This window comes from Dermacentor albipictus, chromosome 3, assembly GCF_038994185.2.
Source record: "Dermacentor albipictus isolate Rhodes 1998 colony chromosome 3, USDA_Dalb.pri_finalv2, whole genome shotgun sequence".
Classification (NCBI taxonomy): domain Eukaryota; kingdom Metazoa; phylum Arthropoda; class Arachnida; order Ixodida; family Ixodidae; genus Dermacentor; species Dermacentor albipictus.
In genome coordinates, this window is record NC_091823.1 from 67,029,797 (window position 1) to 67,056,083 (window position 26,287).

General features: G+C 45.6%; 1 protein-coding gene across 10 annotated transcripts in view; it reads left to right on the plus strand.

The window, feature by feature from the left end:
- LOC135905513 (cell adhesion molecule Dscam1-like) overlaps positions 1-26,287 on the plus strand; it is a 910,071-nt gene that overhangs the window by 268,978 nt on the left and 614,806 nt on the right. For 9 of the 10 annotated variants that reach the window (XM_070535540.1, XM_070535538.1, XM_070535541.1 and 6 more), the window contains one exon: positions 7,600-7,671. In XM_070535540.1, coding sequence (XP_070391641.1) covers positions 7,661-7,671 — 11 coding nt within the window. In that variant the 5' untranslated portion in view covers positions 7,600-7,660. Of the gene's footprint in view, positions 1-6,527; positions 6,705-7,599; positions 7,672-26,287 lie in introns of those variants that run through there. The other variant, XM_070535543.1, reaches the window with a different exon arrangement.

The following is a 26,287-nucleotide window of genomic DNA, read 5'->3' on the forward strand; positions in this document are numbered from 1 at the left end:
TGGTGGAAATTATTTTATTCGGGGCCGGCGCGAACATCGAATTCAATACGAACGATGAAAAAAGGGCGAAAATTGTTGCGGTAAAAAAAAAAAACATTTTTTTCTTGGTTTATAGCAACTAGACTACAATACATACAATTCACTAAATATACGAAAGCGAAAATTGCTTGTGTAGACTTTTGCAAAATTGGAAACGACAGTTGTGTGGGAGGCAGGAGGACGTATTGCACTTTACGAAAGGGGTAGTAATTATAAGTTTAATAATAATATTAGTAGTAATAATGCCATGAATTCTATGTCTTGTGAAAACAAGTGATAAACGAAGTTCTTTGTTTATACCTAAATCTTTTCCCTTCTCACTTGCCACGTTCCTGTAGCCGCAGGCTCCTTGCTCAATGCTCGCTCTGGTGCCCCTTTTGTTCACTTAGTTTCCTTATCTACTCGCGGCTGCTTTCGTTGGCGGATTCTTTCACTTCTGGGTAGCTCAACGCTTCTTCATTACGCATTCTGGTTCCATTTTATTAGCTTTACCTGTTTTTCAACTCTTGCAGCCGGCTGGTTGTTGCTGTTGTTTTTGCCTCAAAACGTGACTCCTACCCACAAAGGGGATTATGATACCGGATCGATTCAAAAGTAACCCCCCCCCCCCCGAAAAAGAAAATACCATAAGGGCTAAAGGCAAACATTCAAGATGTTTTGTTCAGTCCTCCGTAGTCAACTTTTTCAATCTTCCATGGCCGACTCCTTCACTTCTTGCGTCTTGTTCTGCTTGAGTATCCAGGTACCTAATCAGCAGCACATGCCCATTCTTGAAATATTGACCAAGAACGTTCACGTGCTCGCTGCCTAAGGCCCAACTGCACGTACGAGTGACCTACGTTTTCTATTCGAGCACATGCCCAATGACTGATGCTCAGTGGCCCATGCTGAATAATCTGCGAGACAGCAGCAACCATCATCTAGCACCTAGATACCAAGTAGAAAATAGAGGCGCAGAAAGCGTCGCTCGAGAAAAGAGACAGGATGCTCTTTTTGGTAACGTGTTATTTTACGTCGCAAAGAGAGAGTTGACTTTCAGCATGTACAATATTAATACGTTCTTGTTTGAGGCGGCCTCGGCAACAGAAGTTAGGAGTATGCGCACGGCTTTTTGAATTATTAAGTGAACTTGAAAGTAGGGTTGGTGCAACCACAATTTGTGGAGGGGAGGAGGGTGCGGTAGAAAGTCCGAGGGCAAAACAAGAGGGCAGCGAAAACAATGCGCATCCGGCGTGTTCAAGTAGAAGTGGAAGTAAATAATTGTGAGTTGAATTTTTTACGAAGCCACAGCTACACCGTGAGATTGCCTCACATACCTCGATTACATTGTCAGGAGACTATATAGAGTGTCGCCGAGAGGCGCCGTTATTGCAACGTTAAATTTTAAACACCATCCTGTGTCCTGTTCGAAGTGGTCGAAGTGGTTAGGCAAAGTGTTCCTGATATTGCCTGTGGTGTCATTTCTGTTTCTTTCATGGGCCTTTTTCGCGATCAATATGCAATGCCTCGACGTTGGAGCTGATTCTTCGTGTGGCTTGCTTATTGGTGATCTCGGCCAAGTTTCACTTTGGTAACACACACAGGATATAGCTCGACTGTTATCTAGCAGCAAATGAAAAGAAAAAAGTTTACAAGTTTTCTAAACTGAAGTCCGAAATGAAACAGTCAATCCTCGTCGCAAGAAAACATTCAGGAAAGTAATCAGCTCGTACCAAATAAACAACACAGGTGTCCGCACACTTTTGGGGAGACATATATGAGACTATGTTGTGTTATGAATGGGAAGTTGGGTCACTAATTTTAATACACTCCTTAGGAAAAAGCATGTGTCGTCGCTGATGGTGTGCTATTTCTTTAGCAAATAAAGGTGTCTGCATGTGCGATGCTCCTTCTGACTGGCGATATGATAGCGACACTTTGACTTTTGTTAACAATCACAGTAGCACCAAACAGTAGCAAATATCAAGCAACCATGTCTTATACCACTGACGCCCTGACCGAGAACATCATGCGCATGGGAACCGAAATTGATTACACTGGTAAACAAAGACTTTGCTTTCCATACGGCATTTTTCGGTGTTTCAATATGGATGGCAAAATTTACACTTGCTTTGCAGGGTGTTGCGTATTAGCATTTTGTGAGCATGGACGTTACTTTGCCTATTTACTTTCATTGTAGTACTTATGTGCAAGCAGATCTATATAAATTACAGGGTGTTTCACGTAACTTGTGCCTAGGATTTAATAAGAGGAGGTAGCCGCGGCTGAATGAAACCAACGGCATATGGTTTGCCGTCATGTGGGGCTCCTTAGAGCACTTTTTGTATTCCGCTTAATTAGTTATTGAACTAACATGAATTATGCAAAATTCAGTTTAGAGCCAAGTGCACTTCGTTGCGTTGTAGACTGGGTTCCGAAACCACCGATCCAATTTTTCGTTGCAACGTACGCGCTGGGCGATGTTCTTTTCCAGTGCTTAAAAAAAAAACTCGCGAAATCTAAAAGCCACGTGACTACGCTCATGCGCTATAGTATTGCAGCGCTCTCAATTGCGGCTCGTGCGAAAGAACCGTTCGCGCGGACCGTGGCGAAATGAGTGGCAGCAGCTCTAGGCTTCGCAGTGCGTCACAGAGCGCCAGCATCTTTAGCGGCGGCATACGCAAAGGAAGCGCCGTCGTCCCTGATAAGCGGCGAACCCGGACCGGGGTTCTTGAATAAAGTTTATTCTCTCTCTCTCTCTCTCTCTCTCCCTGATAAGCGATAGGCTTCACGCATGGTTGAGAGTGCTGCAGTACGATAGCGCACGAGTGCAGTCACGTGGATTTGATTCTTGCGCCTAAAAAATTGCCACGCAGCATCTATACGTTGCCACAATAAAAATAGGATGGGTCGTCTCATAACCCCCTGTACAACGCAACGAGGTACACTTGGCCCTAAAAGTAATATTCAATAATTGCATAATTCATATTGGTTAATTAATAATTAATCTATACATTTAAATATATACTCCACAGAGCACCACATGACGGCAAACCATAAGTCGTTGGTTTCATTCAGCTTGGGGTTAACCACTTCTTTTTTTTTTATCCTTGAATGAAGTTACGTGGAAAAAGCCTGTATAGGATACAGTGCTGAAATGGTTGGGGCAAAGGAGAGGGAAATAACGATACGCTGGTTCAGGAAGAGGGCGAGTGAATACGTGTCTGTGCGCGCACAGCTTGCTTGGTTGGCCCGCAACAACGAACAACAGAAATGTAACATTCCTTTCCGCTTAATTGTAACCGCTGTACTGGCTTCCGAGTTCGTGTCAATCTCCTTAGATAAGATTGCACGTGGCCTGTCGCTTCGTGGGCCGCCTCGACGTCAGGAGCTGGCTCCGGCAGTAGAGCTTGGACATTTCTCTCGCCTGTTGGTGTCTGTTCTGCCGCAGATGGTTCCTCGGCTGCTGTGCGTGGACATGACGCTGACGAGACAGCGCTGGCCCCGTCAGGCGATGAAGAGACAGCGCTGGTTGTGTCAGGTCAGCCGTGAGACTGTTCGCTTGCATTAGCTGCGTAGGACGTCCTTCCAGGCGTAGCTTCATGACGGCGGCGGGCTTGGTCGACGTGGCACCGCACTACTCCGGCTGGTTTTTCAGCCTTTACTACACTGACTCCGGAAGTAGTTCCACGTGCCCCGGTTCCTATTTTGCACCGGTTCCATGATTTCGCACATACACACTGTTGCCTGAGTAGACGGCCCAGTCGTCAGGGCCCGTCGATGAGTCGGCAGCCCGGGGCGGCAAGCACGCATCCATGCGCGAACGTAGCTGACAGTCGATCAGCATCTCGGAGGCAGACTTTGCATCCCTGTGTGGGGTTTACCTGCAATTGAAGAACAGTCGCATTAGGTTATCTTCCAGCGGCCCTTGCGTCATATGTCGCAACCCATCCCCCAGAGTTCGAACCACTCTTTCTGCGGTCCATTGACTGCCTATGGAATGACACTGTACGCAGGTGCACAATATTGTTTCTTGCTACGACCATGGCAAACTATTGGCTTTCGAACTGCGTGTCATTATCGGACATGATTGCGCGCGGTACCCTGGAACGCCATAACATGCTTCGCAAACACCGAATAGTGCAAGCTGCGTTCGCGTGCCTCAAGGGAACCGCTTCAATCCGCTTCGTGTGTTCATACCACCACCAGGATCTTCTAGCCTGCCATCGGCCCTGCAAAATTGATGTACATCCGAGACCAGCTGCCAGATATTTTGGGAAGTTGCGCATTATTCAAGTTTTGCTTAGCTTTTTCGAATACAGTCTGCTGCGCTTGCAGCAATTCCCAACACGCTTTTTGGCATTAAACGGTACAATGGCGGAACCCCCCTGGAGAGAAAGAGAGAGAAAAAAAAAACGTCTTTAATGAGCCTTAAGGTGGCTTGACTTGCAGGAGTGGTTCCCTCTTGACGGGAATCCATGCGCCGTCTGGACTACAACCGCCCTCTCAACCAACGTTATCTGGTTCGAGAGGCGGGAGCTGGACCAGATAACGGAAGACTGAATTTTGTTTGCAGTCTATAACAGTGTGCCGGAGGATTCCTAGCTGTTCACAGTATTTACATTGTTCGTCATATTGAGTAGGGAGCATGGGAAGAAGCATCCTTGGGAGCGGGAACGTGTCGGTTTGCAAGAATCTGAGTGTTGTCTCTTGCGTCTTCGTGAGCTGCGGATGTGGTTGTGGGAGTGTTTTGCGGTTGAGTCTGTAGTGTTAGTGATTTCTTGGTATGTTGTCAGTCTAGTGACCTCTTCTGTGTCCTCCGGCGCCGGGTCTATAATCGGAGTTGGCGAGTTTGTTGCCCTCTACGGATGCGTGACTGGCTTTCCGCACTATTTTAACATTTCTTTCTGGCAGCATGGCTGTTAGCATGCGTTGAGTCGTCGGTGCCATCCAGCCCGACGTAGTGCTGCTGCACACTTCTTGAGAATATGTTATAATGACTGTTGCCGTAGTCTGTCGATGAGATGAGGCGCTGATGATGAGATCCGTCTTTGTTGTCACGAAGACGGCTTTATCTCTTCTGCCACAGTGGAGATATTTGGCACGAATCGTGCGCAGTACGTGAGCATGCTCCTGAGTGAACGCAACTCTGCGGCACTTCGTGGACGTGGCACTTGCATAACGGCATCTACGTTCTTCTCAATGGGGTGCAGTCATTCACGACCCATGTGATGCCTAAGGTTTCGTGACTGAAGGTTTTTGAAACTTGCATTTGTGGGCGCTAAGCTTAACGCCTTGGTCTCTCAACCGCTACAAAACTTCCTTAAGCCGCTCTCCGCTGCCACTGCTATATGTTCTGTCACTAGCACGCCATCAAGGTAAGCTTGGAGGCCTGGTAGCCCGCCGTGCATTGCATCCATCTTTGAAAAATAGTCGGCTCGGATGCTATACCAAACGGAAGTGTTATAACGAAACAGATCACGATGAGCGCTAATAACACACTGTTTGCGTGACGCGTCATCGAGCGGTACTTGATTATACGCGTCCTTCACCCCCATTTACGTTAGCAAAGATGTTCTCGATTACCGGAAGTGGATAATGCTCCCCATCATATGCTGGGTTTAGGGTGACCTTAAAATCCCCGCATGTTCTTACAGCAGAATCTTCTTTTTTTTCACTATAATTCTACTGGAGGCGTAGCCCACTCTGCATGCTGTACCGGTGATAAGACGCCAAGTACCACCAACCGATCAATTTCGCTGTAGACCTTATCGCTGTAGACCTTATCGCGGAGTTCACAAGGCAGGGATCTCGCCTCACAAAATTTTGGTGCCATATTCTCCCTGAGCTTCAGGCTTGCGGGTGGACCTTTCATGAGACCAGATCCGCCGCGAAGACGTGCTCGTAACCGGTGAGAAACCTGTTCACCATGTGCTCGGTTGACCTATAGCATCGGCTGGAAAACCGAACGCTGTCAGCTGTCCGATCGAAACGACCGTCTTGCCGAGCGCAATCATCAGGTCGTGTACACACAAACTTGGTCCTTTATAGTAAAGAACAATTAGCGTGCCCACGACGGATACTTTTTGCACCGCACCGACAGTTCGAGTTCACCCAGCACGGGCCTCTTGCGCAACATGACCGCTCCATTCTTGGCTCCTTCATCCGTGGCCCCTGTGCGCATTGTCTGTCGTTAACTTGCCGCGATATGACAATAAAGAAGGAAATTCAACAAGAGGGTAGACTTAACGAAAACTGGCGACTAGAAACACGTCAAACCTGGCATTTGCCCCATCCGTTGGCGGACGTGAGCACCGGAAAAAAAAATAATGTGAAACGGATTTACAATGTTGTATTTTTTTATTCTTTCCCGATAAAACTAAAGAAAAGTTTGGCGTGTAAATGAACTTTTAGTTTGCGACTTATTTTTCTTGCGTCACCTAGCAACAAGCTAACGGCACGCCAGACGCGCCACATGCATGCATCATACGCCAAACACGCCACTGAAGCGAACAGCGAGGCTGGCTGAGCGCATGAAGTTCGCCTGTTCCGCGACCCGTTTGTCTCACCCTCGCTTCCTCTTTATTTTTCATTTTTTTTTATGTGGTCTGATTTTTTGGCTCCCGGCGTATTACGCTTCGTATAGATTTCGACAAGGCAGCACTGGACTATTGGACTACAGCACGGTGAGAAAATTTGTTTCACAGTCTGCGACGCAGTTAATGAAAAACAGCTCCGCCATCCTGGCGCAGTTAGATTCAGTTAATGACTCGTACTGGGAGATGTTTGCGACGCTTTCTGTGGGCGCCGACATTACTGTAACTTATTTAGGCAGTTCTTGGGCAAGCTTGCTGCATCCGGCTTTGCGCCGCAGTTAGCGTAAAGCAGCTCGGCCGTTTGACGCAGTTAGTTCCGCGTGTACTGAATCGTACTGGGGCAGGTTCATCCCTTTTTTATGGCCCCCAACATATACCTTCTTTAGGTGCTCGTGCTTGTCGAAAACGCGACGAGAGATTGCGAAGTGTGATAACACGCGAGTGTGGTGCTTGTTTCGGCAGAACGTGCGAAAGATCGCGCCGAGCAGCTCATAAACAAGGAACTCGTAGATCAAAATTTTTTTCTTCTGAAGGACTGAAGACAGGCTTTTCACCCACACATTTTCTTTGAGTTTGTCTCCTCCTCTTTCTGGTCCTGTCGTATAGCGCTGTTTGAATTTTATTGTTGCCATAGAAGGCATTATGTGATCGTCTAGCATGGTCTGGCTGAGAGCCCGTGTTGTGGCCACCTCTGTGTACGTAGCGTTTCATCGCGTCGGTTCAGGCCAAGTTGTTTGGAAACACGCAGTCGCCCGTCCAAATGTGCTCTTAAAGTGCAGGAAATAATGTGCAGGAAGGGAGGGATGCTTCGAAATCATATATTTTCTTCATATTTTATGGTATCGCTTGGAATGAGTCGGGTATTTTCTACGCTATGTACGTAAAGCCACCCATTATCCACTTCCGCATTTTTCGTCTCTACACGCAGTATTTCTATAAGGGCTAATTACCAAAATGACACATGCTTGTAATTTACTTATTTCAGCTGATGCCGTCCGGTGGAGCTACGTACCGAAGCAGCTGCTTACCTGGTGCCACAGCGCGGGATGAATGCACAGTAAGCCCGTAACGAGCATTTATATAGGGCAAAAGAAACATTTCCTCATTTACAAGGCATTCTGAGTGAACTTAATGAAATTTCAAGTGGCGCAGATTCGACGGAGGCTTGCAAAAATCGGCCGCAATCATTTTCACTAAATAGTAAAACGATTTCGCACTAAGGCCGCGTGCGGTAGCAACATAAAAAAAGACGCACCGATCAGCGTAGCCGATGTGACGCGTGCCAGCTAGCGTTCAAAACACGCGCGGCCAAACGGGAAATCGGACTTGTGATCCAGGTGTTAACCCCGGCCGCTTAATGCGCTCAAGCCGTTTCGGCCGCTGGGCTTTATGGGAGTATCTGCACTTGTTGAATGTCCTTCTCCATTATATGACGCACACGACGTATCCCGTGTCGAGTTCCACGGGCAGCTCCGCGTCTCCCCAACAAACGTGCGTTGTATCGGGGGTTCCAATCCATTCTTTATAAATTGGCGTCCAGACGTGCGCTCCTCTGGCTTCGTCGTGATCGTCATTGTTCGTCGCGGTTTGCATGACTGTCAATGCTTTTACACCCTCTGTCCGCTTTGCAACTCCTACATGTGCTGTCGTGGCGTAGCACCCTTTAGCTAAGTGACCACGCCAACAGCGTACTTTAGCCTACCGGCAGGCGTTTTTTTTTTTATTGAAGTGAAATGTTAGGAGAGGTTGGCGCCTTTATGGTGGCACCGGCTACTCCTTGTCACTTGGCAAACGAAACAAATTTACGTAAAAAGGAAGAATAGTGACACAAAATATAACACTCAGTAGAACACTGGGTGAATAAAAACTATACGGTCCAACAGTACATGAGTCGCAAAGTTCTGTGCATTAGTTCAGTCCACGTACACATATATAAAGTCAGATGTTTTGAACAGCCAAAACACACAGCACATGTAATACACTGCAAGTACAGAACAGAATCATACATATCGCGTAAAAGTTGCGATCATCACATAAACCAATTATGGACCACGAACAACATTTATGTAACTCATTTAGCGTATTCGAATATCGGGTACCTAATATTTTCCCAAAATGTTGGTGTCCTCCAAAAACTTTTTCAGAGCAAGAAGTGCTCTTTTTTGAAGGCCCGCAGTTGGCCATAGGCCAAGTATCTTTTTAAGAGTGAATGGTCTTCTGTCTAATATACATAAATTAGCTTGCAGTACCGTTCTTTGTGTATCGTATTTCGTGCATTCGAGGAGAAGATGATGCACATCTTCGTCTGGGTGGCCACAAGAACACTGCGGACTAGAGGCACGTTTTATTCTGCACAAGAAGTGTTTCGTAAATGCAGTACCAAGACGCAGTCGGTGTACCAATGTTTCAAATTTTCTGTTGTCTCTTAGAGTTTCCGGCATTGATAAGTTTATACATGGGTCTATAGAGTATAACTCCGAGTTTTTAGTTTGCTGGTCAAACCAGGTAGTTTTACTGAGGCGACAAGAAATCTGTTTCAGGATCAGATGGACTTCACTACGCAATAGGGGAAGATTGGTTGTCTCTGCGTTATTGTGCGCTCGATTCGCAGCTGCGTCCGCTGCAGTATTACCGGGAATATTGCAGTGCCCAGGTATCCATTGAAATGCAATTACGTGGTTCATTGCGTTTGCTTTAGTAAGTTCTTTGAGCGTTATTGTTATGCTTCGTGTATCCGCATCGTCCACAAGTTTGTGCTGGGCTTTGCGCTCAGTTATCTTGATCTATGACGGGCTTGAACTTTGAGCACCATTGGCAGTTCTACGCTCATGTCTTTAGCAACGTTGTCAGCTGCTTCCGCTGAAATGGCCAGGCTTTCGGAGTCGTCTACCTTTTCTTAGTAATTGCTTGCGTAGATTAGTTGAGCATAGGACGCAAACAATCTGATCCCTGAACTTCTAGTCTAATGCGCCGCCAAAGTTGCAGTTGTCTGCTATGCGTCGTATGTCGACCAGAAACTCTTCCGTTGGCTCCCCTTCCTGTTGGCAACGCATAAAAAACGTATAACTCTCTGCTGTCTCGTGACGTTTGGGGTTTTAGTAGTTGTTTAGAGCGGCGACCACTTCGGCATACATGGTGGAATTGGAACATCCTTGGCGCAATTCGGCCAGCAAGCACTTGAACTCTTTGCGTGCGGAGAGCAGCCACAAGCAGTGCTCGGTGCTTGTTCACGTCGGCAATGCCGTTGGCTTCAAAATATGTTTCCGCCCTCACGAGATATGGTTTCCACTTATCTCTGGTATCGTCGAACAGCGGTAGCTGGCCATGGCTCTCTCGGTGCTTCGCGTAGCGGCAGTCCGTCTTGGTCTACTTTCACCGCATGGTCGGTATCCGCGATCTGGTCGCCACTGTTGTAAATGAGCTATAACCGATATGCGATGTGAACGATACGCTGGCTGGTGGTGAGCAACAACTTTATTGAAGAATTATAGCTCAGCGGGCCAGCCTAGACGCCACTGCGCATGTGCGGTACGCTGGGGCGGACAGCGCTTTTACGGAGCGCGCCGCTCGCTCGCTGATATCCACTCCCCGGCGGAGCGTGCGCAGCGCACCAGCGTCTTTGCGAAGCCGATGACGAACAGCACTTGCATCTCGTCGGCGTCGTCTTCAGACGCGGCGCTGGCTCGCTTGCCGGCGAGAAAAGCCTCGGAGGTGTTTCGTCACTGAAGAGGACCTCTGTATCCAGCTGCGAGAGGTTTCAGCAACGAGGCCATTTGGCGACGATTTGAAGTAGATGACCGAGATCGAGAACCTGTAACGAGCGTACTGATCATTTCATAGTAACTCCAACCTTGTTCGACAAGCGGCGGAGCAAAGCGCTCCGCTTGACCGAGCGAGGGATCGCTGAGCTGAAACGCTTCCATAGTGCGGCGCTCCACTGCCATCTCCCCTCGCCGCTGGCCCGTAAACCCTTTCAGCTTTAGCTCTCCATTTAACCTGATGCCATATACTGGATGCCATATATTGGATGCTGAAAGGGCCGGGAGAAGGGAAATAACGATACGCTGCTTCAGGAACCAGTGGGAGTGAAAACGGGTGTGCGCGCACACAGCTTGCTTGCCTGGTGCGCAACAACGAAGAACAAAAATGTAACAGATATCCTTACTACATCATGTCCACAGGAGACAAAAGTTATGCACGTTTAAATAACAGAGAAAACTACTTCGTGAGCACACTTTTCACTGAAGCTTGTTAGCGAAACGTTTCCTAGCGAGTACCACTGCTTGGTCTTTACAAACTTTTCGAAGCGGCAATTCAAAGCTACGATTGCTGTCAACCGAGAAGACAAACTGAGTTTCCAAACACCATTTGCATATACCAAAGCTACTTATCAGAGTCGTGCCCATTGATTGCAATACTGAAAAGGGAGACAATAGCAGAAAAAGACCAGGCGATATGCGCACCGAGAAGAATAATTAAACTTGAGCAGCTCCGACAACTGATATCAAAGGTTCCAAGATTTCATAACACTGGCGCTCATTTTTCTTGATCCAGAGAATCGGGATTGCGCTTGCGCCCATTCGAGCCCAAGGTCCTCACTTCTTGCCTTTGACCCTTGTGCAGCGTGTAATTGCCTGAGATGTGCATTTTGAACATGGAATTTTTTTTCACCGCTGCTAAATTGTTTATACATAATTTTTTTTCATTCTCATTTCTTATTCTCATGGTATTTCAAAACGTCACGCCATTATCAACTTTATCGAGCGAAGTGAATTCACCCTAGGCATCGTTCTGACAGTTTAATTAAGCTGTCTGTTCTCATCCGACTCCTCTTAAGTTTTTCAAGGCCCGTGAATTTTCGCTTCTGTGAAAGATAATTGTGTATGCATATCAGCCTTAAGGGAAAACGTCTTATTCCCCACGTTATTCAAACGGTGCTGAACGCAAACAAAAAAAGCACCGGTAACTTAAACTTTTCATTCCACAATTCCTCGTGTCGCGGCATGTTCAGTTTCAGTTTATTCTTCATTCAAATAACAATGAGTAAACAACAAATAGTATGCAGACCAGCGTCCCACAGCCAATGACTGCAACAGGACCTTCGTTCCGTTGCAGTCAATATTAAACTAATTTAAAAATTACATGTCGGCACCGCAGCTCTTTCACCTAGACATGTGGCTGGAAGGGTCTTTACTTTAAGTTTGAATTAGTGAACCGCGCAATTTTTCAGCTAACGTCAAGGACTGCAATGGCACTAGTTTGGCTAGTAATGTGTCAGTTCTGAGTTAAGGCGCAATTGCACAGCAATAAGCTGGCCGCTCTTTCCTCCACAACTTCAGTCAGTTACCGGTTCGGCTTTGCCGCCAATCAATGAGGGTGCTTGTCGTTAATGCTTCTCGTATTAGCCTTTTTATGAGACACGTTTTCACATGATAGTTCGGACAATATTAGTGCATGTAATCGCACTAATAGTTGCGCTGAAATATAAAGAGCAGATAAAATAAGCCAGCATGTGCAACCCCATTATTCGGTTTGTTATATTTATCATAAACAGCATCCAAGGCTGAACATAAAGTTAGGGAAAAATATTTAATAAGGCAAGAATAAACTAGAGAACACAGTGGGCTGCTACTCAAGCTCTTGTGGGATGCAAATTTTGTGAAAACATTCTTGCCGTGCCTAAAATATACCATTCCGTACCTCATTTTTCATGTTGTATTAGTCTTAGTGGAAATTGTTAGCTATAAAATATAAAGCAAATGTACATTACACTTGCAAATGTTTCACTGACCTGCTGGCTTCATTCCGTCGGTTCATCAGTTTATATAATTCAGCCCATTGAACGTTTGGCCATTCAGGGGCCCTATACAATAAAAGTATTCCAATCTGTTTCTATTCAATTACTGCCATTAACCCTCCACGACTGGTCAAACTTTTTTTTCGCTGAGCCCACTTCGCCTGCCGGTCACGTGGCCTCGCGACAACCGCGAAAATTCCCGATCTGATATGACATGAACGAACTGATTACAGCATAATTACGCCGACCAAAAGTAATATAATTATTTCCGATTCTGCCACCATTTCTCTTTTTTTTTTCTTTCATTAGCTATCCACTGTTCGTGAAAATTTTCCGGGCTCCAGCCACTTAATCATTCGGTCACGGGTCGCTAGCAAATCGAAAAGGGTCACCACGTAAAAGTGAAGTGACGCGCACGCACTAAAGCTGCAGTAACATGCTGAACAGCGACCGATTGTTTTCAGTATAGGCGTAGACGATCCCGTATTGAAATTAATAAAATTTGGCTGCCCACTAAACGCTCTGCCACTGGTTACTCGGTGCTTCCGGCGAGAACAAATTTCTCTGCGTATAATAAAAAAATTTAGCATAGCAGTATAACGTAGTAGAGCCCTTTCAGCACGGATACGATATCACTCTACAAAATGTTCTTCGATTGTGAGGCCCGCCGCGCTGGCTTATTGGCTATGGTGTTGCGCTGCTAAGCACGAGGTCACAGGATCGAATCTCGGCCGCTGCGGCTGCATTTAGATGGGGGCAAAATGCAAAAAAAAAAAGCCCCTGTCCCGTGCATTGGGGTAACGTTGAAGTTCCCCTCCTAGTCAAAATTGACTGAGAGTCCCCCACTAAGGCGTGCCTGATAATCAAATCGTAATTTTAGCACGTAAAACCCCTGAATTCAATGCAATGCAATTAGAATGTGTTTTAGCGGAATTGTTGAACTTCCGTTGCATTCCGCCGCAATTTTCTACCAGCCGCTGAAAGCTAACCAAGCGAAAGCAGACGAATCGCAGATGCCGACACCGCCCTCATCGTCGGCCTATTTATTTTCAGTGCGCTAGCTTGGATCGAGCGAAACCGTCTGCACTTCTGCACGCATCTAACGTCGTGTCAGCGAATTAGATTAAGAAAGCTAACTTCCAAGGTAGAAAATGCTGCTTGTTTTCAAAGCAAACAAAAGTGACCTCCTATAAACGCGGGCAATGTTTTATTTGGCTCTTAAAACAAGGCTGCCCGTCATCGCCGTATGCTTGCGTGTGCGGTTACGTAAATTCGAAACCCGGTGCTTGGAATAAAATGAGAATGGTATAGTTCTACGCTATACGGCGCCGCGGACGTATCACAGTACAAGAAATAATCGCTATTTTTTCAACCAATATTTGTTCATTGTGCACTAGTAATTAACGTTCTCATATAAGTATGCCTCATTTAGCGCTTTCTCAAACAATCAGTATGAACAAAAACAGCAATAACTAAAGTATCCTGAACATAATCACCGTATTGCGTATGCATGTACATACATATATGAGGAAGATGTGTGTGTCTAAATATACAGGGTGTCCCAACTATCATGCACAAAGGTTTAAAAATATGTAAATGCCACGTAACTGGACAGAACCAAGGTAATCCTTGCCGTGGCTTGCAGATACAGCGATTAGTTTTGCATTCCGCCTAATTACATAAATACTCTTAATTAATTAATCATGTTCTCAAATGTTACAATTGGATGAAAAATGTGAAAGAGAAAATTGTAGAGCAGCGCGAAAAACGCCCAATGCAGCTTTCTGTTGCTCAATACACGCTACATAAAAGTGTTTTTTTTTTTCGAACGTGTTTTCGAACGGGTTGTCGAAAATGTTTTTTTCGAAGAGGTCAGTCGCGAAACAATTTTCCGTGTATTCGTGGTATTTCACGCTGGGAAAATCACTTTTATGTAGCACATATTGAGCAACAGAAAACTGTATCGGAAGTTTTCATGTCGATCTACGATTTTCGCATTTACGCTTTTAATCTAGTTATATTATTCGAGAACTTTATTATTATTTAAGACTAATTATGTAATTAGGTGGAATGCAAAAAAAGAAATAATCTGAGTATCTCCAACTGACAGCCAACAAGATTACCTTGGTTCTGTCCAGCTACGTGGCATTTGCATATTGTTAAATCTCGCTGCTTGGTAGTTGGGGCACACTGTGTAGTAGTTTAAGCAAGACAGACTTTGGAAGGAGTGAAATACACTCCTCTACATATTTTGACTATTCAGTAACGCAAGAGTTGGAGCTGGGATTGCGCGCATTACCTATATCTCTGATTGCCCGTCACACATGACGTTTGTAAGTTTGTAGTTAAAAGGCCTACATAACATCGAGTAGGGACATGCATGACTACCACATGCCCGTACGATGGCTAAAGCATGGGTGCTTTTGTGTGTGCTATGCTCACAACTGGTAGACGTTGTTGCTAGTTGCCCACGTGCATTACCTTTGACGTAAAACGCGTGTCTACATCTTTCGTGTATGCAAAATGCCCACAACAGAAAATATCACAGTTCGGGCAGGAAAGCTTTATTATTGGTTAGCGGAAACAGATATACTTTCATAAGACAGACAAATTGTAAGACAGCAGCACAAATGAACATGTGTAGAAAATATACATAGGCAATCGTTTTTCTCTACTTACAAACCACATCACCTTCAACCTTAAGAATCATGCTGTAGATGAAGAAGTAATGTACATGGACGAGTATACTCGTCCATGTACATTATAACATCATAATGTTAAAAAAACGCCTAGTTCGTAATATGTATTACCTGCATTTTTCATTCATACGCTGAAGTCGGGAAAGAACCACGGGAAGTATTGAACAAAGTTTGAACTCATTTTCTTCAGTAATCCCAGCCTATATACCGGTTCGCTGCTATCTATAACAGTGGATATTCCTTTAAATGCAGACGACACAATTAGGCTAGTCCTAAAGCATTTTGCTCCCCTCACTTTCTGCTTGATCAAGCAGTCTCCTGCACGAGTGCTCGATCCGAGAAACTGATACGCGCTTATTTTGTGCTGGGAAGACTGTCCCATGGACGCAACTGCTCGGGAAAAGAATGGGCTCGCCACGAAATGCTAGGCAAGGAAAAATTCTACGAAGCGTCGCGTAGATGAAAAACGATCCTTCCGTGATCTGGAAAAGAAATTGCTGCGTGTCTCGTTGCGAGATATTATACAACGTCCTGCGGGTGGCATGGCGGATGGCATGTACTATGTATGGCCGCATTTGTGTGCTCCGTTAGTATGTGAGACGGGGCCGAGAATATCGTTCAAAATCGAAATCTTCCTTCGATACGGCAGTACAGCACGTCGAATCTGCCCTGCAGCGCATGAGAAAGAGAACATAAAATGTGGGTCGGAGGCCTGGTAGTAAGAAGGTGGCGCGCTTGAAGGAAACAAGCAAAAAAATTCGATATAACGGCCGTGCCACGCAAGTCTGTTGACAAGAATGGAAGTACAGACAATGACATAAACAGCAGCAGTGGGAGAATGACCCAAACAACGAGTATGTCTAAATGCAAGGTACAAACCACCCTATCCAAGAGGCACGCTGGGAAGATATACCATAGCCAGGGCCGTGAAATGAAACATGTACCACTGTGCTCCCTCGTCGAAATTGCAACCGGCCAGCAAACAGGCCCAGAGACTGTCTGAAATTGATCGCCAGGACAGGCCATTTGAAGTTCGTATTCTTGGCTATGCGTCACTGCATATTTCGTATCTTTTTTTTTTATTTTTGTTCGGCTTGGGGTTAACGGTGCATACAGGCAAGAAAACAACAAGGACATGAGAAAGAAAGTTTCCTATTTTTCTGAGCTTCTCGCTATCCCGGTCACGCATGACAAACATGTTCAAGCGAATGCATCATTTGTTTTTCGGCCGTTCCTTTATAACTTGTTACGTTTTTTCCCGCTTCATGGTACTACTCTTGAACGAGTGATTCCAGCCAGACAGCAATGTTTTGTTTGATTTGCGTTCATAAAGCTTGTTTGTTTCTTTTATTACCTTACTATTTTCGAGCAGCCGTGTGAATTTACTGGGCGTTGCGGTAAACTGCATTCTCTATACTTTGTGAAGACTTTCATCTGGAACTCTTAGCGCTTTTTAACAGCTTAGGTTAGGCCATATTCATTGGACGGCGTTAATTTCTCGAAACTTCACTCGCGTTTAGCTGTAATGTCAATAAAACAGCAGTCCTTAGCAAGCTGGTATAAAAACTTGAAACGTCACAGCCCAACATCAACGCCCAACGTGGGCGTTTATGTGGAGCTGTTATGCTATGAGTGTTCGTACTAGACTCGTTCAACCGTAACGCTCCTAGCTATTCGAGCGCGCTAATAATAATGGGCTCTAGATCTAACAAACCCCTCCCCAATTTTTTGTATTAATGTGGACTGAAAGGAGACGTTGGCACCGTTCTTGATACCGGCTGCTCCATTTCGCAGTGCAAGCAAAACAAAAGTGCAAAAAAGTGATTTGCATTGACAACAGCCAAACAGTACTCATATTTGCAAAGTTAAACCCACCGAAGTATGTAGAAATGGTACTGAAAGACATACAGTCTCCTAAACGAGTGAAAGTGCACTGAAGAGTCTGAAAACACGCACATAGGGTAAGTTAATATCTACACAGCAAGATACATAAGACGTAAAACAACACCAAATGTGAGCTATACACAAACAACATACTATACAACCTCTGATATCCAGAAGAAATGTAAGAGCGGCATCAACCACTAGACCTTCAGTAATAACCTAATGCACTTGTTTTATCTAAAATGTTTCTAAAAGCCCCAAGTGGTTCCATCTGTAATTCTACTGTTGGCATGATCCAAGTATTTTTTTTTTCCAGTAAGAAATGTCTGTGCTCTAACAACATGAAATTGGCCTGTACAGTCTTCACCTCGCAGTATGGTGTCGCTGGCACTCGAGAAGGTATTGCACGTCTTCGGCAGCACGGCCGTAATGCATTTTAGTCTGTGCCATTTATTGACGTGAGGATGGATTGGGAATCGCTAGACATAGTCTATTCATGTGCGATCTCCTCTGACGCTATGAAGCATAACGCAGGAAGCATTTATAGTTTATAAAACTTCGAAAGTTATGTAGATTTCAGTATGCACTAATTACATGAAATATCTGTATAGACACCACCGCATCTGTGTACCGCGCGTAGGAATACACAACTGTTTCGCATACTGCGGCACTACTTTGAAACATAAATATATTAAGCGGGAAGTAATTAGAAAAAAACAATTAAATACGTTATACACATACCACGCACTGTGGGAATCCGTGTAAGTGAAGCTTTCTGTAGTGACAGTTTTCTTAAAAACGCGGCAAATAAGAAGACGAAGGGAACATATACGACAGGACTGGCGCTGCTTCCAACTGGCATTTATTTCAAACAATGATATATTTATGCTCGGCGCATCAGCTACATCATGCACTCCTCATCATATGCACAAGAGATTGCAAAAATGAATCAGACCATACACACGATTGTCAATCAGTTCATTTGCCTAGATGCCTCAAGAGAAACATCACTTCTTTTTCTTGCAAAACCAAAGACGGGTAGCTGACGAACTTGTCACCTGCTTTCCTTATAACTACGCTTTATCTATTTGGCGTCCTGTTTTTTGTTTTCTTTCCTCAAGAAAGTTGTGTCACCAAACATGGATGTGCATACGCACTTTTCGATTGCACTTCTGCAATCTCTTGTGCGTATGATGACGAGTGCATGATGTACCCAATGCCCAGAGCATATATAAATGATCGTTTGAAATAAACGCCTGTTGGAAGTAGCACCAGTCCTGTCCTGTGTGCTCTTTTCGTCTGTAGCGCGTTTTTATAAAAACTGTCCAAATGAACCAACTCGCCCAAACCAGGGCATTGTTTCTGACGTGTTTGCGTTAACTGACGGTAATTAGCGGTGACTGCGAATGTTTAGACTATTGAGTGCTTGGTTAAATACGAGGGTGTGGAGGTGATGCTCTCCTGGCGGGCTACACTTTTGTTTGTCCAAGTAGTACACGTAATGCAAAGCGAGATAAGTTTGCTTGGGAATCGCTAGACATAGTCTATTCATGTGCGATCTCCTCTGACGCTATGAAGCATAACGCAGGAAGCATTTATAGTTTATAAAACTTCGAAAGTTATGTAGATTTCAGTATGCACTAATTACATGAAATATCTGTGCTTGACGCACTGTTGCGGGCCATTTTTTCATAGCCTGCGAAAATATCAGATAGCACTGGCAACGTTTCACTTGGCGCATTGCATGGTGGCTCACTCTTATCTTCCATTGTGTTCCTCGTTTGTAGGTACGTCTCTATAGTTATAGTGTGCCGGCCTGTTTCCATTCTAAAAAAAAGTTCAAAATGTACTTGCTTTGTTTTAACGAATGCTTTCGTAGTAAGTTCCAGGTTAAAAGAAGAAGAACAAGAAGAAACTGTAATAAAGAATGGTCTGGCAGCTTTTGTTGTGGTGGCCTCGGGTGGCGGCGTGAAGTCCTTGGACTCGGGCGGCATCTTCGGCTTGCCGGACGGCCCAGAGCTGGTCTGCCAACTCTGAACTTTTGTGAGCCGCCTCCCAGCGGCGGCGACGCCTACGGAGAAGGTCCCCGGCGGCGTCGGGAAGACGCGAGCTCGAGACTTCCCGTACTCTGTCAATGGCCGCGATTATGGACGCATCGCGAACGGAGGTGGTTTCATTAACATTGTTGCCGGCACATTCCCAGAGCATGTGTCGCAGCGTTGCTCTCTCTCCGCAAGCTTTAAACGCATCTGTTGGATATAAACCAGGGTAGTAATGATGTAAGACGGCGGGGCTAGGGTAGGTGTGTGTCTGGAGCGAACGTTATGGCCTCGTTCCTGTTTAATTTATCGTGCGGTGGCGGGAATGTGCGTTTTTCGAGCCTGTAGTGTTCGATGAGGCCTCTGAACATGGTTAGGCGATCGCCCCACACCCACTGTGATTTTTGTTGCATCCCTGCCGTAGTGTCCAGATCCGGCAGATCCGATGCCGCGCTCTCGGGGGCAGAGGCGGCGGCCACATAAACTGCGGCGGCTCGGCGTGTGAGACCTCGAGCCGTTGCGTGGGCCGCCTAGTTGCCCACGAGCGGGACATCGGTGTGTGCCGGGGTCCAGAGCAGGAAGACTGTAGAATTTTGGGTTTGCGAGGGTGATGACGAGTCGCCGTCGTCAGAAATTTGGAGTATGCGGGCCGCTTCCCGCGAGACACGACCACGCGTGAAGCCGGGGATTGCCGCCTGCGAGTCGCTGATCACGATCGCAGCGTTCGGCACCGCGACGAGTGCTAGGGCTATCGCGGCTTCTTCGGCCGCCTGCATGTGTCCCGTGGTCACCGTGCTGCTCATGGGGCACTTACCCGAGCGGTCTACAACCTCTATCGCGTGTGCGCTTCTCCCTCCTCCATATCGCGCAGCGTGTACTTACACCGCCTCGTTGCTGTTGCCAAACTTCTTGTGAAGGTCGCTTGCTCGTTTGTTGCGTCTCCCGGCGTGGTGCATCGGGTGCATGTTCTTGGGCAGCGGCGGGGTGATCAGGTGATCGCGGACCGAAGCCGGAACCGCCGTCTTTACTCCATGCTGAGTGTGGTGCGCGATGCTGAGCGACTCGAGGATGCTTCGACCTGTCTTTGACTTCGATAATCGTCCGTATTTCCCAACGTCGTACTTCTCGATTAACTCGTCAAGAGAGTTGTGAAGTCAGAGCTCTAGAAAGTTGTCGGTGCTCGCGTTGAGTGGAACACCGACCGCCCTCTTGAAAGCCTGTCGTATCATGCGTTCGACCTTATTTTTTTCGCACCCTATCCACTTCAGGTAAGGGGCAACATACGTTATGCGGCTTATCGCGTACGCCTGCACGAGACGGATCGCGCACTCTTCACGCATACCATTGCGTCTATTCGTGATGTGATGCAAGAGTCGCATCGTGTCATCTACCGAACGACGAAGTCTTCGCACCGTCTCTCCGTTGTAGCCATTTGCCTGCAGGTGTAACCCCAGGAGTCTAATTTTGTCCACGTGCGGTACGGGAGTACCATCTGCCAATATAATGCATATTTTGGAGTATTCCCGTTCCTCGTCGCGCAGGGTTTTACGACCTCTCTTTGTGGTTTTGTATATTAAGACTTCGGACTTGGTAGCCGAGCACTCGAGGCCCGTTCCACGGAAATAATTCTGGACCGCAGCTACTCCTGCCTGTAGCGTTCGTTCGACGTGACCGTCACATCCTCCCCCGAGAACCCAGAGGGTGATGTCATCTGCGTGGAGACTGTGCTGCAATCCTTCTAGTTCTGTTAATTTCTGGGGTAGGCCGAGTAGAACTGAAGTAAATAGTATTGGTGATGTGAGGGATGCTTCCGGTGTGCCGGACGGACCCGTCTCAAATACCGGCGATTCTTCGTCGCCGACGTCGATGCATGCGCGCCTGCCCACGAGGAAATCTCTAACGTAGTTATATGGACTTTTTCCTAGTCCTAATGTCCTAATTGTTTTTAAGATCGCTTCGTGTTTAACGTTGTCAAAGGCCTTTTTAATATCTAGGCCGAGAATTGCTTTAGTGAAGCTGGTAATGTCGTCTACGATCTCGTGTTTAAGCTGAAGCAATACGTCCTGTGCGGAGAGATTGCGGTGGCATCCTAGCATGGTGTGCGGGAACGCGTCACGGTCTTCGAGAAAGTCGCTTACGCGAGTGAGAACTGCGTATTCCATGACTTTGCCGACGCAAGACGTAAGCGAAATAGGTCTTAGATTATCGAGCGTAACTTGCTTACCTAGTTTAGAAATCATGATAACGCGGGCCCGTTTCCACGCTTCGGGAAGGGAGCCCCCGCGCCAACATTCGTTGACGTAGGTCGCGAGTCGGGTGACTGACACATGGTCTAGGTTACGGAGAGTAGTGTTAATTAAAATAAATAATCTTTTTAGTATTATCACGTGCAGGGCACTACAGGTTGATTTAGATGTCGTGCGATCCCTTACATATACGATGCGAGTGGAAAAGAACAGATATCTTTGTAGCTACGACACCTCCCTTGTAATTTATTCCTTGTAAAGGTACCCTACACATGAACAAGGAGTGTTTGTGTGAGCCATGTTACATCGCCAAAGACCGAGGAGCACGATTAAAAAGTGTCCTGTTCGTACTGCTACTGCACATTTTTCTGTACATCCTTGGCAGCATTTCGGCTTTGTGTCATTGCTCATAAAAACAAACGAGAAATCAGGTCAGGCAGGCGTTTCAATGATCCGGAGCACTGTGCACAATACCGCTTAACATAGCGTGAAATAAACGATGGCGCCTCACCCCGAGTTCGTATATTTATGGCTTATTGAGAGAGGAGGAGCGGGAGCAACGAAAGGACATTTTCAGGAACAACAACAACACAGTAAGTTACAAGCAGGAACCGCTGCTGCTTCAACTGTGCTTGTGCTGTGTATTGTCCTCATGGCCATTCGTACTGCCTCAACATATACTATGTAGATGAACAAACTGGCTCGAGTATTTTTACCGCCACTATGTTTGGCTCACACTTTAGGGGAAATTAATTCAGGCTAGGTGGGCGGATGAGATTAAGAAATTTGCAGGCACGGCATGGCCACAATTAGTGCATGACCGGGGTTGTTGGAGAAGCATGGGAGAGGCCTTTGCCCTGCAGTGGGCGCAACCAGGCTGATGATGATGATGATGAATTCAGGCTACTATATTGATAATTCACAGTTGTAAGAAGTTACAGGAATTTAAATTCATGCGCGCTAAGAATTCAATGTTTCCCATCCTCTTTCATGTGTAACAACTGGTTCGAGCAGCCACATATAATTTTTTTATTCCTTCTTGCGGTGTTATCCATGAGGGCAGGGTGAAAGACAGCAAATTCGATTATACTTGGCCGCAAGTAAAAAAAATCTGGTCAATGCAAGATACTCCCTACACATATCTGTGAGTTCCGGGAATAACGCTTCACATCATTGTTTATCGCCTACCTTGTTTTTGTATGTGTTACTTCGGTCGATGCTTCTGCTGACATTTATTTTATGAGGCGCCTCTCACAACAACAGAAACATTTGTTTCTGTCTTCAGAAGGACAGCTACTTTTGCCAGTGCGCGAAGCTGCTAGGCACGCAAAAGTCGTGCGACGCGCCTGTGTTGGGTCATAAACAGTCAGAAGCATTTATGTCGAAAAGATTTTCCTCGGCGGGTATATTGGTGTCAGGGGTATGGATGCAATTGTGACAGAATAACCATAACTTACAGCGTAAACAAATAAAATGCCACTCGCGCCAAACTTCCTTCCATTGCCTATATTATAGACCGCATAACATTATTCCACGTCATCTCCTTCCGAAGCATTTACCTATAGCATGCTTTCTTACAGCGGCCGACACGTTGCAATGCTCTGGCAGAAATCTGGAAAATAGAGCAGGTTTCCATCGTGCCCTTGTAATGTATGTGCAGTTCCTTGAAGAGCGCATGATTGAGGATGGAGGATCTAGCCTTGCAAAAGTTGCCAGCAATCGCTCCACCTGAGCGCCACTTATCAGCTGCGATGTGGACTGAAATGCTTCGCAGTGCAGCTAACGACAACCAGTATAAAAAATTATGCGGATTCTACGTACTGTTGGAATCGACGTCATGCGCTGCATTTTGCAGGTAGCTGGCTATGGCATCGACATTTATTACATATTGTCTATTTATATATTTATTAGTAATGTTTATTACATAATGAGGGTCTCTATTCGGCAACATTGGTGCCTTCAGGTAGCATCTGTGGGTTTATTGACCGGTTGCCTTCACCCAAAAATATCACGTTCTCGTGACGTCCGCGGCAGAAAGGATGTTCCACATCCGCCGCCAAGGTCTGTGCGTGGTGGCGCTGGCTAACGTTCCCAAGGTTCTAGTAGGAAACATAAATACCCAAGGAAGTGGACAGGGAAACGGCGCCGCTGTAGCTCAATTGGTAGAGCATCGCACGCGGAATGCGAATGTTGTGTGATGGTTCCCCACCTGCATGTTGTTTTTTTAGTCTACTTTCATTTCCAATAATTTATCGTTTCTTCATTTCATTTATTAAGCACGAGTAATTACCCGTATATTGCCCTTGGTGTCATTGTTTGTTGGCTTCTTATGATATGACTAATAAAAATCGGGCCCCTCGGTTAACCCCCTTCCTTCTCGTTTCTTTTAACATTGCCATTTAGTCAGCAGGCTTTTGATTTAGGCATTACTAGCCACTACATATTGCATCAGCGTCTGCATTCTGAGTCCGCCTCAGCCTCATTTTGTGGCTTTCATAACAAGGGAGTCTGCCCGATCACGTTGCATTAGGCTTCTGACAAGTCTTTCCAGATTGCGACTTACTCACTTGGAGGCCCTGGCTAGTGTTCGAAAATTAATTAGCGCAAACATATTCATATGCGATGCCCAAGAAAACAGAGAGGAAGCGGCAAGATCCAGCCACTACCGCAGTTAAATTGACATACACCGTGTGGCGTCATTAAAAAGTTGCGACATCGTTTCCTGCCGACGCACGCAGTACTCGGCATTAGTGAACGTTTATTTCTCACAAAAATGTTAGAAAGCACTGCGCACCAAGCGCTTCAATCCCTCAGATTCATGCATTGTTTTTTCGTCGTGATTATTGAAGGGCTTGTTCAGTAGTCCTAGAATCTGTCCGCAGGGCATATCTAGGGACCACTGGCAAAATCTAATTCTGTTATAGTTGACGTGTGTGTCAAGACAGCACAGAATCAAAAATGTTTTATTCGGCGAATACCACTGCTTACATAGCTACGGTGGGGGAGGGTATCAGCACACTTGGTGCTAACAAAAGCAGGCACAAAACTGGCACATGCTCTCTTGTGGCACACCAACGTCAGAGCACGTGATTACATAATCTATCACAAATACCGCCCCATTAGCTTTCGTATGACTTGTACAATAGTCTTGTAGATTGATACGGGCTTTTATGAGAAAACGTGTCTTCAGATAGGATCGCATATGATCATATAGGATTGCGATTGCAGGAGATGAGGAAATTCCGGTTTTGTAATAGGACTGGCTTGGCCTTTGAGGAAAGCAGAATGGATGCTCTTTGGTCTAGAAAAGTTAGTGAGAATGATTATTTTATGTACATGTAGTTTTGTCTTTGTTCTAAATATTTACGTTTACACCAAGCCGGCAAAATATTGCTCAGGGGCGTCGACTGCTGCAACATAACGGAACTAAAAAAAGAACGGGCAGTGTGCGAGTTCACACACTAACCTTTTAAGGAGTAAAAAAAGCGGCTGGTACTTGCGCTCTGGTAACGCCGAAACAAAGGCGAATTGGGGAGTCGGGATCGGTCAACAAGAAATTGTAGAGTTGCGTTCAATGTGTACTGCAACATGGTGTGTGCATGGAAAATATTGCAGAACATCGTTCTGATTACTGGTATTTATTAAATGAAGTTTTTGTATTTCGTGGTCTTTGTGCAGTCTTAGAGCCCCTTCGAGTATGGGCACTTTGTGACAGCACCTACTTAGCGCTACTGTGCATATATCGAAGGAATATATGTTTGTTATATCTTGCTATCTTATTCCTTGTAACCTTTTTTGCATCTGTTTTGTATTATTTGTGTTTGAAACAGTCGTATTTCTTGACACGTGACATTTCTTACTTTCACTATATATCACAATATACTTTTGTAATGAGTTGTTTTACATTTACAATCATGTATGAGCTATAATGCATTCCTATGCTCTCCGTGTAAAAAGGAGTAGCCAGCAGCACATATTCGTGCCACTGTCTTCTCATTATTCCTCTGAATACACAGGCATGAAAAGAGTAAAAAAAAATAGACGAGCAGGCGAACGTGTCGCTGCTCTTAAAACAAAAAGCGCTCAAGGCTTACCTGTGTCTGTGCGTTTTCCTTGCTGCGTACTTGTGCACGCAGTTCTTACTCGATCATGAATTCTGCATGGCAAATGCCTTAATAATGAAGAGGCGCATATGTGTAGCAGAAAAGTGAGCGAAGCATCCATAAAATAAGGATAGAACTGTTCAGCTAAAGGGAAGCGGCCGAATGCGGTGTACTGAAGCGTGACGTGCACATGGGTCCCTTGAGAACGCTATTTCTTCCGCTTACGTAGGTGAAGTTTGAGTGCCGATGAATAACCAATATTACGATTCAGTTAGAGAGCCCAGTAGTGACATTTATTTCCCTCAAGCGCGAGTCATTCCGACTCGGCCAATGCGATGAAATAAGAATAGGGTTTGCGGCGTGACCGATATTTTCCCAGGCGGTCAATAAGGAATCTACAGAAACCTGTGCCTTTCCTTTCTGGCAAGACCTTCTCAGTGGTTGTTTTTCTCGTGAGGACCACTACTATGGCGTGTTATTTAGAACTGTGCAGAGCTATATAGATTGGTTCTAAAAGATGCAAAACAGGTTGCTTTTCCTTGACCAAGCAGAATCTCATAATAATGGGCTGGCTTGCATTAAATGAGATTAAAGCGAGTGCCAACCAGTTTTAGATATACCAATTGAGCACAAGTTTTATCCTCATGTAATTTTGTCCTGAAAGTACTGAAATTCACAGACCAATAAAAATAATTACCCTTTTACTCTCCTTTTTTTTTCACTCTAATTCAGAAATAATTGCTTATGTTAAATATTTTTTAAACAACCGATTTCGATTACTTGTTGCGTTAGAAAAGCCTACGAAGACCGTAGAGACGACAGACGGTGAACATTGTGGCACCTAAATACATAGTTATAGATAATTTGACCGCACCACTGCAAACCAAGCGCAAATGCATCGCCTT